Genomic DNA, 18,916 nt, shown 5'->3' with positions numbered 1-18,916 from the left:
TAATAATCCAAGAGACACTGACTTTTAATTTTAATATATTTTAACAAAAAATTAAATCTCCTGCTTAATGCAAAATTGTTTAATTGGTCTAAAAAAAAAAAAGACTAGGCATTGCATAACTTCATTCTTATTTAAAGGATGCTTATAACACCTGAGAGAATAAACAATTTAAGTGATAGGAATAATTTGCTCACAGTGTTAGAGCTCTTGGAAAAGCACATGTTACTCAGTATCTGTCACTGCTAGGCGGTGCTTTGTGGTAGATGTAAGAAATAAAAGCCAGTCCTTATCCAGGAAAGATTTCTCAATGGAGAACTTTCATGTACGTAAAACCAATAAGCAATCATTGATTAAGAACCCTATGGTGCCAAGATGATGCTAGGTGCTGGTGAAGAATTTTGGCTGGTGAATACCCAGAACTTTTGTTATAAGCTTTTTATCTTTCCTTACGTTCTTTGAAATTTCTAAAACCACAAGGCATAGACTTACTTGGTAAATGTCAAGTTCTATTTGACATAAATGTGTTCTCTGTCTAGGGATTTACTGATGGAGACCTATTAAAAATTCAATTTGGAGGCGCAAATGTCTCTGGATTTCAGATAGTGGACTACGATGATTCCCTTGTATCTAAGTTTATAGAAAGATGGTCAACGCTGGAAGAAAAAGAATACCCTGGAGCACACACAACTACCATTAAGGTATGTGACCATCTGCCCTTATCTGCATCCACACTGAAACCTAACTGCGGGCGAATAGCCTGTTCTCGGGGACACTTTAGGAAGGAGATAAAAATCTCAATTTGTTTTAGTAGTTCAAAAATAAATATAGTGCTTCATGCAATCAGACAAAGAATCTCTGAATCGCTAAGTGCAATGCTCTGCTCTGATAAGAACTATCCAGACTGATCTTTTATTTCCCATGGGCTTGGACACATTGAGGTCTTCACTTGTTTATCCGGTGTCTTTTATTGTATATGCACAAATATGCACAGATTTAACTCCAAATATTAAGCACTTCTGCAACTGATAGGAAGCTAGTGGTCACCTTATTGAGAGCAGCGAGCAGAGTAAAATCGAACGAAGAGTGGGACAAGGAGTGAATGGAAGGAGATGATGCCCACTCTTTATGAAACTAAGGAAATTTGAGAGCAAAAATTGGAAAACACTTGCAAATGTGCAGGGATTTCATTTGTTTCTTTGTGAATTGTAACGCAGATTCTGTGTGAACCAGTCAGGGACAGTGTTATTTCAGTTGCTCTCACAGTTAGGTTTCTACATGACAGAAACTTTTTGTGTTTTCTGCACATAATGGAAAAAAGAACTAATATTGAAATTTGGCTTTAAATTTGTGCCCAGCTATGAGACTGGTTCCAGATAAGGATTCGTAGCCTTGAAGTTCTCGACTTCTGGATGTACAAATGAGTCCTATTAATTTCAATTCAAATTTATAAAAGCATCCTCCCAAAGAATGTTAAAGAATAACCCAGAGTTAATTTTTCCTCAAGATCAGGTGCCTTTCTGCTTGGTGACTTTGATTGAGGTTTAGCATGCAGACTGTTTACAACAGTATTGTAAAGCCCGTGGGACTACTGTCACCCAGCAGGCCAGTGGACACCTAGCTTTCCAGGATATTAGTGTCTCCCCCTGTGCTCCGTGGGGGTCAGACTGCTGACCCAGTTCTGTGGAATGCAAGCTTCCATCTACCAGAGACGGTGCCATTTAAGTTCTCTGACGGAGCGTGCATGTGGCATTCACCCTCAAATGGATCTAAAGTGCTCTCGTGAATACTCTAAGAGTCATTGTGTTGCCTTCCCCTGCTACCTGCTGGGAGACGGCAAAACGGGATGATTGTTTTTCTCGTGGAAGTCCTATCGTTATTAAAGTCCCGTGTCATGCATGAAAAAGCAAAGTGATTTGGGGGTAGGAGGGGTCGTGGAATGCACTCTCTTAACCTTTTTGCTAAAACCCAGCACCAGATTTCGCTCTGTTGAGAGCCTGCCCAGTGACCTTTCTTCGCTCTCTTCCTGCTGTAGCATTTCACTCCCTGGGCCTCCCTGGGCCTCCCTGCCGGCTGCTCCTGCCAAGTGTCAGAGAGACTGGAATGGCCCTTGCTTGTGGGGAGCAGCACAGAGCACAGGCTTCTAGGTTTAAAAACCTTGGCCCTGATGCAATGTTGGACATTCAGCTCAGGGTTCTCACCTCCACAATGCAGTAGTGGCTGTTAATACCCAGGGTGACATGAAGATTAGACATTTACAATGACTTAGCACAACTTTAGAAACCTAAGTGCCAATAGGAGATAATAGTGTATGTGGCTTTTTGAAGGTTGATCAAAATTACAGGACATCTGTGGGAGAATATGGCTTTGGGTGTGAGTTCATCCCAACACAGATATGAACACAGTATTCTTCATGTACTACAGGACCAGGAACTGAATGAATGTGTGTGTGTATACACATATATATTCAGATTAATATATACTCATCTGTGTATATATACATATATGTATATTCATATAGACACACTTGTGTGTACACATACATATTCATTCAGATGGATACATATTCATATGTGTGTACATATAGATGTATATTCATGTATATACACATGTGTATGTGTATCTCAAAGGCAGGCTATATGATATACAGTCCTGCCTTTGATAATCCACAGTCAAATGGAAGAGACAAACATGACAATAAGCAAATAAAAGAGAGAATGATGCATGAAAATATGCCAGCCTCCTGCATATGATTAGGGCAGAACAGGGAAGAGGGGTGTTAAAGAAGGCTCTCTGGAGGTGGGATGCCTGAGCAGGGCTTTGGGCACGGCTGAGCAGGAGGAAGAGCGTGGGAGGCGCTTGGGGAAGTACAACATGCGTGGACTAACATGATGCAGCAGCAGGACGGATTCAGGGGACTCAACATGGAGCCCCTGCAAACTCTTCCTGCAGCAGTCTTTCTGTCTCAGTTGATGGGAACTCCATTTTTTCAGTTGTTATTTTGACCAAAAAGTTGGAAATGTGCTAAACTCCTCCGTTTTCCCGGTAACCCACATCCAGTTTGTCCAGAAACCCTATCAGCTCTGGTAGGGTCCTCACCACCTCTTCTGTGACACCCCCTAAATCCAGCCACCATTGCCTTCCTGCCAGGATTATCGCAATGATCTCTTATACTGGTTTCCCTTCTTGCATACTTGCCCCTCTATCTCCCATGTTTGTGGTCCTTTTAAAACATAAATTAGAATTTCACTCTTCTGCTCCAAGCCCTCCAATGACTCTCTGTTTCATCTGAAGTAAGTGCTAAAGTCATCCCATTAGCCTTTATATGGCCCTAAACACACATGACCTTCTCTCTTGGCACCTCCCACCCCCACTCTCGCCTTATTCACTCTGCTTCAGCCACAAGGGACTTTTTGTTCTTCCTTAATCACAAAAGGCACCTTCCCACTTTATGGTCTTTGTGCTATTTCCTCTTCTGAATGATCCCCCTTACATACCTCTCCCTGGCTAGGCCTCCTGTACTCTTTAGGTCTTTGTACAAATGCCATCTTCTCAAGGAAGCCAACTGCAGGCTCGCTATTTAAAACTGCAATTTTCCCCCATCAGGGTATGTCCCCTTGCTCTTTCTCTGCTCGGTTTTGCCCCATTACGTCCTTTTAGTGTACTGTATTTATAATTAACCCATTCATAACATTGAGTTGTCTCTCTTTTCTGGAAAGTGAGTGCCATGGGAGCAGGCATCCTGTTGGTGGTGGTGGTGGTGGTGGTGGTGTTTGTTCACTGATGGATCCCCAGCCCCTAGAATAAGGCCTGGCACATAATAGCTGTTTGATAAAGGCTTTCTGGATGAACAAATAGAAGAAAGCGAAGACACTGTGCTAGCTCCTATTAGAAGTGCCTGTCTAATATCTGGAAGCAAGAAAAGGCTTCTTAGAAGAAGCAATATGGAATTTGAAACCTGAGGGAGACGTGGGAATTAGGAGAAAGAAGGGTCAATGGCTCCGCAGAGAGGAAATAAGATAAATAAAGCCCCCAGTATAAGGGAGATATACATATTTCCACAGGGCTGATGGTCAAACAGAGGTATTTGAAGGAATTCTCAGAATGAATACTTTAGAAATCTGCAGGATCCAGACTTGTGTGTCTCTGGACTTGTTTGTGCTATTCTGAGAGCAACAGGGAACTACTAGAGGTGACTGGCGATCATGGTTTCGATGCCGGAAGGTCACTGTGCCTGTCCTGGCGATGGAGGTTGCAGGGAGAGCACGTGATGACCGCAGAGCCTTTAGAAAGATACCACAACAATCAGGCAACAGGCGAGCGTGCCCTGAATCGCGCACAAGGGTGACGGGAGATAAATGGATTCCTTGCATTTGCCAATTCTTTCAGTCTCTTTATTTGTAAAATAAATAATAATTGCAAAAGCATACCCATTCATTTATGATGTATTGATAAAATTCAGTTGAGAGATATTTGTGGTTTAAAACAGGAATCTGAGAGGCAGTCTGCATCATTGGTATGTTGTTGGCCCTGAGGCTCAAACAGTGGTTTGCACAGAGCCAGCACATAATAAATATCTGTTGCAGTGAAGAGTAATGGAATGAAAACTATAAATACCGTGAAAGTATCCAATCGCTGAAAATCAAAAAATAGGTAATTATCATTGCTATACCATTTGGTTTAAGTTTCTGTCCTAGTATTTGTTATATTCTTTAATTCAGCCATGGCAGACAAGTAGCATTCGTTACCTGAGGAAATGTAAAATCAGACCTGAACCATCGAGGCACCTGGATTTAAATGGCACCACGAAAATGGGCATTTTACCTTCCTTAATTTTTTTTTCAAAAAGAGGCATATTATAAGATGATTGCCACTATCTCAAAAATAATTTCTAAATATTTCAATGTTTCGATAGATCTTCAGTGGACTGACTTTCGTGTGTCATTTAAATAATGGATTTCACACAAGAATCTCATTTTACTCCAGAAACGACTAAACGCAGACTCACATTTTCTTAATTGCTGTCCTAAGAAAGTTATTAGGCCTGTCTGAAAATAGTATAATCTCTTGCAGTTGAGTAATTAGCATTGTGCATGAAACAGTACCCCGGTGGCCTGACAGAATTAATCCTGTTTCTTGAACGTTTTGACTGACCTGAACCACGGCCCATGCAGTGGAATCCCCTCCTTTTGACATTAAAGCCTGTTGCCCCACAAGAACCTAGAAGCTTGACATACGTAGTTGTTTACATGTTGTGGTTTAAAAACTGTGTAATGACTGAAATAAATCCAAATATTAGTAAATTGATATTGATAAAATTATATCTCTTATAAAATAATTTGTAAAACAAAATTATTCTTCAGTTACAGTTTACTTTCAATATTATTGTATACTGGTTTCAGGTGTACAGCATGGTGGTTAGACAGTCATACACTTTACTAACTGCTCCCTCGATATTTCCACACCCACCGGGCACCATACATCCTTATCCTGATATCAGTGGCTATGTTCCCTATGTCCCCTGTACATCCCCCTGACTGTTTTGTATTTCATCCCCGTGACTACCAATTTGTATTTCTACATCCCTTAACCTCTTTCACCCAGTCCCCCAGCCCCGCCCCTCTGGCAAAGACCAGTCTGCTCTTAATTTTTAAAAACTGCTGTGTTTTTATGTATGTATATATTATACCACTAAAAATAAAAATGCATTATTATTTGTAATAATAATGTGGGATATCTAGGTTTGTCTTATTTCCACATTTCTTTGTCTCTAAAGGGAATCGCTGTAGGTGATCTATAAGATTTCTCCAGAAGCTCTAACACTGTGATTACATAAAGAGCTAATTTAGGCACCCAAGAAAAAAACACGCTAACATTTGCGATTTTTGCTGAATCTCTGACAGGCTTCCTGGTTCCTGTGTCTGTCAAAGACGGCAGTGACTCGCAGGTAGTCAGCTCAGAACTCCAACTGCCAAAATCAAATCCTAAGTCACCCTGGCGACTATTTGTTTTATTTTTCATAAAATAGAAAAATATGAGGAAATTTCTCTTTGTTAGAAGATTTCCGGGAAGTGGGGAAAGTCAGGGGGAGGAATTTATTCGCCCCACAAAATAAAAGATGTGCTTCCAAGAAAGTCTTTACCTACCTGTGGGTGAATCAAAGCCAGACACTTTGTTGATTTGAGTATCTTCTATCTTGGTGAATCTGATTAGTTTTATCTAAACATTGGAATCCTTAAGTGAATTAAAAGTTTTAGGATATAAAAGTCTTGGTCCATAGCAAGATTTTCAAGGTCAATAGCCAACTGGAAAATTTCGGCAAGACTATGTTGTTTTTAATGTATTCTTTTTACATGAAGAGACTTGGGTTAAAAATATCACAGTGGGTTAAAAATTATTTGTATTATATATATAAAGAATCATTATTTGTACTATATATAAAGAATAACAAAGACAGCTCTGTTGGCAAGAAGCCTTGGAAATGTGATACAGCTTGCGTGCTTACTAAGGATGTTGAGTATTTTTATTTTTTAATTAAGAGTTCATTTTTTAAAGCCATTTTAGGTTCCCAGGGAAACTAAGCAAAACATATAGAGATTTCCCATATACCCTCTACACCCACATATGCATAGATAGCCTCCTCCAATAGCTCCACTCGCCAGACTGGTAAGATTTACTAGAGTTGATGGATCCACTTCAGCACATCAAAATTACCCAAAGCCCATAGTTTACGTTATGGTTCACTCTCGGTGTGGGACATTCTATGGGCTTGGACTAATAACATGCTTCCATCATTATAGTTTTATACAGAGTATTTTCACTGTTGTAAAAATTCTCTGTGTTCTTCCTATTCATCACTCCTCCCACCCTCATCTCCCAGCAACCACAGACATTTTTCACTGTCTCCATAGTTCTGCCTTTTCCAGAATATCATAAAGTTGGTATCATATGCCATATTGCCTTTTCAGATTTTTTTTTACTCAGTATATTCACCTAAAGTTCCTCCAGGTGTTTTCATGGCTTGGTAGCTTATTTCTTTTGAGTGCGGAAAGTTTTCCATTGTCTGTATGCAAAATTTATTTACCCATTCACCCACTAAAGGACATTTTGGTTGCTTCCAAGTTTTGACAACTATGAATAAAGCTGCTATGAACATCTGTGTGCTGGTTTTTGAGTAGACATATGGTTTCAACTCCTTTGGGTAAATACCAACTGGTGCAATTGCTGGATCATATGGTAAGAGGATGTTTAGTTTTGCGAGAAACTGCCAAACTGTCTCCCAAAGTGGTTATACCATTTTGCATTCCCACCAGCAATGGATGAAAGTTCCTGCTGCTTCACTAATGTTGAGTTTTTATGAACATTTTGTGTGTGGGGTTTTTTTTTTTTTAAGTTTCAAAGGGCACCTTCCAAAGGCCTTACAGGAAATTAAAGACGACCTTATCACCGACAGCTCTTTTCCAGTGGGTAGACTGCAGTTGAATTTGAAATTAATTCAAGTGAATAATTTTAAGTTTATAGTGTATTTCTTACTACTATTCTTTTTCTTCTGGCTCTAGTTGATTCTTAGACATTGCCAAGAATCTTTTAAAAAGTGTTCTCAAATTCTGGTAGGCTTACTTATTTTTCCCAGGGCTCATCAATTTTGACCCTGTTTTTAACTTTGTTGAACAAAGAAACTGAGAATTATATTGTGGTGTAAGATTATCTAGAGAAATACCATTCAATGCATAATACTTTTATTTAAGTAAATAAATGATGCTATTTTAAAAATGAGTAGGAAAAGTTAACTGGGCCATAAAACTTTTAACACCTCAAAATATATTACCTGAAACAGTATTTTTATGGAAAGTAATTTGTGTTACAGAAATTTTGAAAACGGTAATTAGGGACAATGAAGATCTAACAAAGTTAAACAGTGATGTTACTGCAGATTTCTCAGGGCCCATAATATACCGATGTGAGAATCATCTTCTGAACTTACTGGACCACAGATTTTTGTAGATCAGGACAGTGGCTTTCAAAACACTGTAAAAACAAGCTAGCTTCATATCAGGATAGATAGTAATCACAGGAAAAAGAAGGCAAAATGCTGGTCAATAACTTTGATTTCTAGCACATTTTACAACTCACCCAGCTTCACATTTCCTGTAACTTTAACCCATTTGATGTGTAAACGTCAAACAAGGGGACCAGTCATCTCCCTGTGCCTGGGACTGACGCGTTTCCTGGGACTCTAGACTTTCTGTCATAAAACTGTGACAGCCCCAAACAAATCAGGACCGTTGATGGCCCTCGTTACCCCAGAAACACAGATTTCTGGATTAAAATTCTATCTTTGTCACGTAGTTTTGTAACCCTGGGTAAATATAAATTGACAACTTAAAATTTTCACCTATGAAATAGGAATAAAAATATTTGTTGCAAAGGATTTTTTTTTTAAGTTCACCAGGAAATTTTCCAGCTCAGGTTTGGCACATAGAGAACTAGGTCAACATGAATTTTGTTCTCTTTTCCTCACCCTCCTTTCCCACACTCTTATGGCATACAAGAGGTATTCCTCTCTTTATTTCATTGATCAGAAACCTTGGACACTGATACTTTAATTAATCTGCCTAAGGCAACAGAGCAGTAAATGATAAAATCATGGCTTGAGCCCTATCTTTTGATGCTACATGCAAAGCTTTCTCAACACTATTCAACCCAATTTCACGTGTCAAGAAAAATTTGCGAAGTGGCCATTCATACGAAATTTTGTAACACTTCATAAAGTCTAATATTTCTCTTTTGAGTGATATGTTTTCTATCTTAGCATGGTGCAGATAGCATATGTTTAGGAATCCCTACTATATTATGATAACCCATAAAATTTATATTTTAGTCTATTTATTCTCTTTGTATATTCACAAATTTTAAAGGTATATAGAGCAGCTTTTCATTTCCTCTGTTCTTGGTTGTCAGAATATTGGGGGATTTTTTTGGTAACAGTGATTACAGTAATATATTACTGAATAATGTCTGATGACTATTGGGCATAACCAACATTTAAAATGCATATATTGTTTTATTTTAGAAAAACAAATATTAATAAATATACATTTAGAATGGAACACAAAGTACATTTGGAAAATGGACCACAAAAACATTCTCCCAGGTTTCTTCGTAGAGTCTAGATGTGATGAGATTGTGATGTAACACTGCAAACCACGATCGCCCCCACTGAAATATGCATTTCTGACTCAGCTGAGGCATTTCGCAGAATATAAACATCAGGGCAGGGATGATACATTTGTTTTCAGAGAAAGAGGTAGTTACACTGCCATCATGTTCCCTTCAAATTAATTTACATCGAGTTTAGTGAATGGTAGAATGAAGCTGAAATATTTAACTATCCAATCAAAATGTGAACATATTTGTTTAGAAAAAGCAATGAGCCACATATGCAGAACATAAACAAAGCGGAACTCTGGAATCAGAGGCTGTTGATTTTCTCTTGGCCCACGATTGGGTTTCCATGATTGTGACTTTTAATTCAAAATGATAACAGGCTTGAGACTTGGTTAGATTTGAGCATCTGAAAAAGGTTGAAAGGATTTTCCTTCTGAGTGCATTCATGCTCTGAATCACAACTGTAGCACGCCCACGGGACTTAATGGTCTTAGTTCATTCAGACTGATCTTATTTTTTTAATGCCGTTCACTAACATTTATAGGCCTCTAAAACACTTAGCAGATGCTTTTATAGATTTCTCATAGTAATGTGAGCAAGCTCACTCAGGAAAGATTTTGGCTTTTCACTGGTATCCTAATTTTTTAATGCAAATTGCAATACTTTTTAAATATCCAGTTTATCTAGTTTAAATTCTGTTTCCTACTCAGTAACCCAGCCTTTAATGTGAGAATTAAGTTGGCAATGAACTGATCACTGTATATGAAAGCAAGTTAATCTTTTCTTTTTCCTCTAAGGGAATAACAACAAACATGTAAATGAGGCAGATAAATTTTTATTGTTATCTCTTATTTTTCCAAGAAGTCTTTTCTTAAGTATAAAGGATTTAAAATAATGTTTTTGATATAATATGTGTTTTTCCTAAATTGTATATGGTTATTATAAAATACTTGGAAAACAATATAATCATGTATATTTCCTCTTTATTATTAAAACAATTTTATTTTTCCTTCTCTTTTTTGTTGAAGGGATATAAACATTTTTAAAGTTACTCTCATTCATTGTAGGGAAAAGCTTTTAAAATTAGTTGTAATAATCTCTTTGCTTATTTTATAATAATCATCAGTCACATTGTTACATAATCTTTATTGGTGTCACTTTTTAATGGCTGCTTAATACTTCTTCAAGGCAGAAAGCACAGTTTGTAAACATCCCTTTGCTGTTAGAAATTTAGGTCATTTCTAGTTTTTGCATATTACAAGTAACACTGAAATTAATTTCTTTGTATGAAAATTCTTTATAGTTGAGAATATTTTCTTAGGATAGGTTCCCAGGAACTACATTTTAAATCTAGGAATATAAATTGCCTAACTGGATGTGTAGCATACTATATTTTGCTAGTTTCTTGCATACACAGTTTGAAGGAAAGGGTTGCAGATTTGGGAAGATGTGGTTATGGGTTTTATTTAGATCTGTCTGGTTCAGGTGTTTGGAGGACACTCCAGTGCACCCATCCAGGCATAATCTGCATCTATGAAGAAGAACTCACGTATAGGCCTAAAATATAAGCGCAACTTCCATTGCTTAGCTAGCTCATGAGAAGAAATTCCGGTAGGAAAATGTAAAGGTAAATATGAATATCTTGTTACAGTTAATAGTACTCTGTCACAGTGCACATGGCTCTCAGATCTCCTATTTTTTTCTTCTTTCTTCCTTCCAACTTTCCCATGAAATATGGTTCACTTACATGATAAAATGAAGGCAATTCAACTGAACTAATTCATGCAAATTAAATGAATGATAGTCACACACTACAATGTTTAGCATCAAAAATGGAGGCTTAAAAAGTTTTGGATGCAGAAGAATACCATATGAATTCACATATATGTGTAATCTAAAGAATAAAATAAACAAAATGGAGAGACTCATAGACACAGAGAACACACTGAAGGTTGCCAGAGAGGAGGGGGGTTGAGGGACTGGGTGAAAAAGGTGAAGGCATTAAGAAGTACAAATCGATAGTTGTATGGGGATGTAAAGTACAGCATAGGCAATAAAATCAATAACAATGAAATAACTATGTACGGGGCCAGGTGGGTACTGGAAATATCGAGGAAAACACTTGGTAAAACATATGATTTTACAAAGTGCTCTGCCATACATCTGAAACTAATACAAAATAGGTAATGTAAACTATAAAAGTAAAATTTAAAAAAATTCTGGATGCATGGAGGGGAAAATTCATAACACATAAACCATATTCTTATTTGCCTTACTGTAGTATCTCTCATATAAAACAACAAACAAGACAGACATCTATCCACCATCAGACCAATTCATAAAACTCTAATAAGTACATTGCAGTTATCTACCTGTATATCTTTTCACTGGCTGGGGAGAGAATGTGAGGACAGGCCCATATCAAGATCACTGACCCTTCCTTCCTTCTTTCCTAAGTCTTCTCAGTGTTTCCACCCCTGCCTTGGACTCTAAAAATTCAGTAGTGACAGACCAGTCAAACAAGTTTTCTATTTCCCTGGACTAAATATTCTAGTAGGGAGGAGAGAAGAAGAAGGCAAATGAAGGCTACGTGGACAAGACACTCAGATACTGGTGGAGACTATGGAAAGAATAAATAAGCTTATGTGGAGGAGAATGACTGACACTGGGCTGGGCAGGAAGAGCATCACAGAGGAAGTAATGTGTGAGCACAGGGATGCAATTTAAGGCCATGGAATGAATGAGATCACATAAAGAGAGCAAGGAGGGCTGATGTGGAAGGACAGACGTAGACACTCCTCTTACAGTTTCTTATGAAGAAGAGGTCCAAGATGGTGGCAGAGTAGGTGAATGTTACACTCACCTCCTTCCAGGACCAAACTGGAATTATAACTAAAATGCAGAGCAATCAAGCTGAATAACCAACTGAAGACCAGCTGAAGAGAAGTCTTATAACCAAGGAACTACAGAAGTAGCCACATAGAGACTAGTAGGAAGGGTGGAAATGCAAGAAGGGCTGGTCCTGCTCCCATGGGTGGTGGCTGAAATTCTGGAGGGATACCCCAGCTGCAAAGGTCCCCCTGAGACACATGGAGTCTCAACTCCATGCTAGACTCCCCATCCCAGAGCACCAGAGCTGGGAAGAGGCACCCACATAACATCTGGCTGTGAAAATCAGAGGGGATTTTGTCTGCCAGGGAGAAACAAAAGTCTGGTAGAGACACAGGCACTCTCTTGAAGGTCCAATGCACAAAATCCTGTTCACAGCCACTCATCCTGGGCTCCAGCGGAGGGAGGGCAGAGCAAAATAGAGGTGCATGAGGAGAGACTGGGGTTTGTGGCTCTGGGGAGAGAGCTGGAAGGACAATTGCAGGACCCCTGTGCTGAGTTCCTGTCCCACACCACAGACGTCATCTTTCTTGGGTGGAGCACTCCCCTCCTTGCATCACCAGCCTAGGAGGACACAACAGCTCTACTTCTGGACCCCCCGTAGTCCCACTCTATGGCAGCTTCCCAGGTGTAGACTCAGGGGGTGTCAGTGACTGTATTGTGTGGCTTTGGGGTGGGGGTCATTCCCCCCCACTTTCTCGTGAACCTGACTGGTGTCTCCCTCTCACAGGAGATATGCTAGCCCCACTTTCCAGGCTCCCAGTCACCCCACAGTTTTGACTCCTGGTGGTTGTGTCCTGCCAAGGACTGGACATAATCAGTGACAGACTGAGTTGTGTGACTCTGGAGCAGGGACTACTCCCTCCACCTTCCCCCAAGACTGACCAGCATGTCCCCATCACGGGAGATCCACTAGCCCCATTATCCCCACTACAGGTGGCTGCACCCTGCTGAGATCAGGCTCCTGGCAGAATCTGCGACAGACTTACTTGTGTGGATCTAGGATGGGGGCCGTTTTTCTCTTACACACCTGAGCAGTGCAGCGCCCTCCCTTTACATGGCCAACCTTGATCTGTTTGAACTAATATTCCCATAGACTGTTGAAGCATGAAGGGGGCACAGAAATTATGAATCTTGAGAGTCCTTCAAGTTGATTATCATAATCATTCAGAAGAAGTTAAAAACAAACATTCCAAAGTTCATTACAGGTCTACACGGGCATCACCAGGGCTGATAAGAGATGAGGGATTGTCTGATCAGTATATTTTTTTCTTATTGTCACATAAGTTTCTCATTAGACAGTGGAAAAATAGTTATTGATTGATTTGATAAATTCCTGCACCACCAGATCAGGCCATAAAGTGACATTTTAATGAGAAGCTGGTTAGAAAAAGACAAAAACATTGGCATACTTATTACAAAAGGTCTCACCTGAACGAACTGCCATGTGAACATAACAGAAAATGTTGAGAGTCAAGAGTACCACCTGTAGCTCCAATATTCCATACTGCTCCTCTTAGATTCTTTAGTTCCTAGGTGCAGAGACAGTGTCTAAATTCTCGCATTCGATATGGTATTGTATATTGGACAATGCCGTCTTGATTGACAGCGTGGACTGAGTTTGATTTCCTTCCATTCTCATGAAATATGTGTGATACTTTTCAGTATACTTCTGCTCTGACCTATGACGCTGTTCAAGTGATGACTGAAGCTTTCCGCAACCTACGGAAGCAGAGAATCGAAATCTCCCGAAGGGGGAACGCCGGAGACTGTCTAGCCAACCCAGCAGTCCCCTGGGGACAAGGTGTAGAAATAGAAAGGGCCCTCAAACAGGTCAGTCACTCAACACGATGGTTCGGTGATTTGACAATGGCCACCATTTCTTTCCTGCAGTATTAGTCGTTCTTGATTTATTCATTATGTTCACTATAAGGGGAATATTATTTCCTCACTATACAAAAGTAGGTTGAAGAGTGAAAAGAAAAAAAACCCATAAATGTAGTTTTCTTGACTTGAAGTAAATTTGTAACTATGCTCCTTTCCCATTCCTCAATAGGTTCAGGTGGAAGGTCTCTCAGGAAATATAAAGTTTGACCAGAATGGAAAAAGAATAAACTATACAATTAACATCATGGAGCTCAAAACTAACGGGCCCCGGAAGGTAAATCATTAGTAATTTACAGGCAGTTCTCTCTGTGTGAGAAGGTGAGTGAGCTCACCCATCACCTCATCTCCCAAAGAGCCCTGAGATGTGTTTCACATAGAGTTGTACCGGTTCCAGAACCAGATATGTTTTTCAATAGTTTTTTAAAAAATCAAATTTATTTATTTTTGGTAACACTGACATGTAAACTTTACATTAAATAGAACTGTAAATAAAAATATACTTTTTACGGTTAAGGTTAAGGTAGAAAAAGAGTTTAATGAGAAGAAAAAGAACTAGTGATGAAAGTTCATGACTCAGAAGCAAAACACAGCTGATACAAATATTCGTGTAACTGTTCAACATCTTGTTTTTAAGTTTTATGATGAAAATGCTTTTTTTGGACTTTATTTATGTTTCTGTATGATTGCTCCTAAATAAATGATCCTTGGAAAATAAGACAAGTGAATACAAAGAGACAAAACATTTTTAAGAATTGCGGTTTTTGTTCTTTTTATAGTTCTGTCCTATTCCTATTAGATTCACGTATATCAAAGACACATCGCTGTCTAGAAGCCTAGTTAATATCGGTGTAATTTCAGATTTAGGTATGAGCTAGAAAATAATGAAATGCTTTGCTAATAAATGCATCATTTATCCATGGGCCTGCCTTTTGTAACCTGTTCCAGATCGGATACTGGAGTGAAGTGGACAAAATGGTTGTTACCCTTACCGAGCTACCTTCTGGAAACGATACCTCCGGCCTTGAGAATAAGACTGTGGTTGTCACTACAATTTTGGTAATTAGCTACATGTGCCTATGTTTTATTTTATTTTTTTATGAAAAGTATGTACCAACTAGAATTGCTGTTTGTGTTTCAGGGCAATAGCTGTCACAGTATTGCCTTCGCAATGTTTTTATCACTTATCGAATATGTACTGTCAAAAGGACTACACAAGCACTAGCTGAGGCATTAAAAATATTCCTTACCTCTTCCAGACTGATATGTAGCTTGACAAATAATTCATAACCTGGTGCATCTACAGGGGAACAACTGAAGAAAATCCTAAAGAGCACTCCTTGTTTGCTCGAGGGCTTCACCTGTCCATTCTCATACCGTTGTGGGTACATTTTACCTTTACAGTTGTTACATGTTCTAGTCCTGCTGCCAACTTCTCCTTCTTCATAATAAGAGATGAACTCCTAAAAGGCAAGGATGACCTCTCTCCTTTTTAACCCCAAGTCTCAGCGTGGTAGCGGGTGCCTAGCCTGTGCTACATAAATGTGTATTGATGCATGAGATAAATTAACCAGATCCTGAACATCTAGGTGTTGGATAGAGGAAGGGGATTAGATCATCACAGCAAGCTGTTGGTGAAAGGAAATAAGAGTAAATGGGGTTCACTAATAGTTCATAATTTTGTGACAAAACAATTTGATTTTATTTTGCTAAGCAGTGATGAAGTATTTTGTGGGGATCATTATCCTAACAATATCTAGGAGGAAATATAGAAAGGATAGCAACATTTGGACAAAAACATTGGTTGGCATTTAGAAACTCCTTTACGAGTTTAAGCTAGACATTTGAGGATTTTTGCCTTAATCACACCATCGAGAAGAACTGTCTCACTGAGACTCCATAGATCCTTGGTGCCTCTTTTCGGTGGAAAATATCAGGCTGTGCTGAATCCTATTTTTCATGCTTCCTGTTTCTTATGTTCCCAGATGGAAGCTACCCTCTGGCTATCCCTGTGGCATCATTCTAGCATATTATATCTCATAGAAGAAGCAAGACCTAAAGTCTGAAAGGACAGAATCAGAAATTCACCATGGCAATAATCTCTTCAGTCTGTATGGCACTGGCCAACCTGACTTCTATATGAACTCTATGTTTGAAGCAACAGCGACCCAGGGTTTTGGGTGAATGGGGTTCCTGGCCTTGGAATAGCCTTACCATAGAATAAGAGCATGGTGGGTCCAGAGTTGAATTAAACAGCTGTCGAGCAGAATTCTTCATCTTTAAATCCTAGGAATTATAGACCTGACAAGGGGACTTGCCAACAGTTTGTGCTTTTGAGTCTCTCGTTTACTTTGGTATGGCTAGTACAAGTCATGTTAATGAAATATACTGATAGATATTTGAGGAACTTTTTCAGAAGGGTTATAATTAATTTTTTCCATCTATATTCTATAATGTGTCTTGCTAACAGGTAATTATTAAACCAGAAGATTTGATTCAGAGAGTAAATACTTAACAAAGCCATTTTTATCAACTAAAGCATTGTCTTTCCATCTAGGAATCACCCTATGTTATGATGAAGAAAAATCATGAAATGCTTGAAGGCAATGAGCGCTATGAGGGCTACTGTGTTGACTTGGCTGCAGAAATCGCCAAACATTGTGGGTTCAAGTACAAGCTGACAATTGTTGGGGATGGCAAGTATGGGGCCAGGGATGCAGACACGAAAATTTGGAATGGGATGGTTGGAGAACTTGTGTATGGGGTAAGTATAGCTCATCACATGAAAAGTCATTCAGTTAGAACTGTAGTTGACAGAATCCCTCCCCTTCCTGCGAAGTACCTGTGTCTGAGGTTGTTGGCTTCCCACATTACTCTAAGAATACTATCTTATTTCTTTGTAAGCATTTGAAGATTAAAGATGAAGTCAGAAGCAAACTTGCAGATTAGGTGAGACAGATGTTTCATCTGTCTTGAAGCATCTGGGACATACGCATTGTTCAAAACTGCAAAGGCATAGATGCAGTGTAAAGATGGAATTATCATAATCAAGCCAGATGTGTCTGCTACACATTTATGAAAAGAGGGGATATCCAGGGAACAAACTACTTTTCTTATTTATTCTTTCCTGGGACTCTACCAGGGAAATAATTATGGCCATTTCCTTGATTTCCTTTCCTTCCCTTTTGATCCAGTAATGAGCCATGATTCCCTTCTGACCATGACTCCAGGTGCTATTACTGTCCTTTGTTTCCCTTACAGAAAGCTGATATTGCCATTGCTCCATTAACTATTACCCTTGTGAGAGAAGAGGTGATTGACTTCTCAAAGCCCTTTATGAGCCTCGGGATCTCTATCATGATCAAGAAGCCTCAGAAGTCCAAACCGGGAGTGTTTTCATTTCTTGATCCTTTAGCCTATGAGATCTGGATGTGCATTGTTTTTGCCTACATTGGGGTCAGTGTAGTTTTATTCCTGGTCAGCAGATTTAGCCCCTACGAGTGGCACACTGAGGAGTTTGAAGATGGAAGAGAAACACAAAGTAGTGAATCAACTAATGAATTTGGGATTTTTAATAGTCTCTGGTTTTCCTTGGGTGCCTTTATGCAGCAAGGATGCGATATTTCGCCAAGGTTGGTTACTCACCTGCTTCGACTTTGTGCATTTTAGGTCTCAAGTGGACCTTCATGGTGTTTATGAATTCACTCTAAAGAATAATCAGCTGCCGATTACCTGTTCAAGCGGTTTAAGACTCAAGGACAGATACTTAAAATCGGCATAAGCCTGTGAAATATTTGAGCAATGTTCTTTGAATGTTGACCTTATATTTCCCTGGTGAAATTATACACACCATGGAGAGGCTATAAAATGCATAAGGTTCCTCTCATTCCATGCCTTCTTGGAGGGGTACCGTGTTTTTGCTGCATATTCTCATTTTACAGTCATCTGTGTGTTAATCCACAGACCTGTATATGGGAAAATGGGCAATACTTCATATTAACTGCAAAAGGAAGAGCTTATTTTTTAAAAATCTTCATTGGAACACATCCCATCTCTTTTATTTTCCCATCATTAGTTCATGGAAATGGTGTGGGAGAGATTATAAATTTTTCTTTTAAGGTTAGGGTTCTGGATTAAAAGGACATGATAACATTTTACAAATACCTAGAAATACATGGTTGGATAATAATAATGGCTGAATATCATAAAAGTGTGTGCCATATTGGATGCACACATCATGGAAAAAATTCATACACCTCTCTTATTTTGATATGTTCATTCCTGTACTAAAATGCCTAAATATGATGAATATATCACAAAACACATATTGCTTTTGTTCATGTTACATACATGAACAAGAATGACAGTCAAATCTTGCCCTTTTGAAGAATAATTCATTCCACTTCTAGTGTGATTGCTTTCATGTTTAAAGCCTAAGTGATAATCTGTTGTCATATTTTAACTTGGGTTTGAGTGCCCTCCCTTGATGCTATGGGATATTTTAATAACTGGAGAAGAGGTGACTTTCTAATACTGTTTCGTTATATTGCTAAATTTTTCACACTTTGGGAAAAATAAGTGATTAATTTAAAACTATATAAGAAGCTCAAAAATTTGTATGTTTTGCAATTTTTATTATATATTCCACCCAGCGAGGAAAAGAAAATATATAATATACCCAGAAATTATCAATCACTTACTTCTCTGATAGTAGGTCAAATTTTTCTGAATTACATGGATCTAAACAATCCTAATCTAATCATATTTTATTTGGCTTTTCTGTAGAACTACATTAATTAGAAGCATGCCATGGTATTTTTATGGCATATATATAAATATATATATATATATATATATGTATATATATATATACATATTTCTGTTGCTCTCTGACAAGATATATAGGATCCGTAGTTTATCTGATTTAAGTGAAAGATGGAAAGAGAAGTTTCTAATAATGAGGAAGAAAAATACTAAC

At 38.6% G+C, this 18,916-nt stretch overlaps 1 protein-coding gene across 7 annotated transcripts in view; it reads left to right on the top strand.

Moving 5' to 3' along the window:
* Window positions 1–18,916, top strand: part of GRIA2 (glutamate ionotropic receptor AMPA type subunit 2) — a 126,083-nt gene that overhangs the window by 84,422 nt on the left and 22,745 nt on the right. For all 7 annotated transcript variants that reach the window (XR_006656689.3, XM_024568801.4, XM_071219164.1 and 4 more), the window contains exons 6-11: window positions 537–698; window positions 13,720–13,887; window positions 14,111–14,215; window positions 14,887–14,997; window positions 16,496–16,702; window positions 17,200–17,570. Coding sequence is in view for 6 of the 7 variants with exons in the window: in XM_024568801.4 (XP_024424569.2) it covers window positions 537–698; window positions 13,720–13,887; window positions 14,111–14,215; window positions 14,887–14,997; window positions 16,496–16,702; window positions 17,200–17,570 (1,124 nt within the window). In the remaining variant the exon portion in view is untranslated. The remainder of the gene's footprint in view (window positions 1–536; window positions 699–13,719; window positions 13,888–14,110; window positions 14,216–14,886; window positions 14,998–16,495; window positions 16,703–17,199; window positions 17,571–18,916) is intronic.

Source organism: Desmodus rotundus, chromosome 9, assembly GCF_022682495.2.
Source record: "Desmodus rotundus isolate HL8 chromosome 9, HLdesRot8A.1, whole genome shotgun sequence".
NCBI lineage: Eukaryota > Metazoa > Chordata > Mammalia > Chiroptera > Phyllostomidae > Desmodus > Desmodus rotundus.
This window is presented reverse-complemented; position numbering and strand designations above follow the sequence as displayed.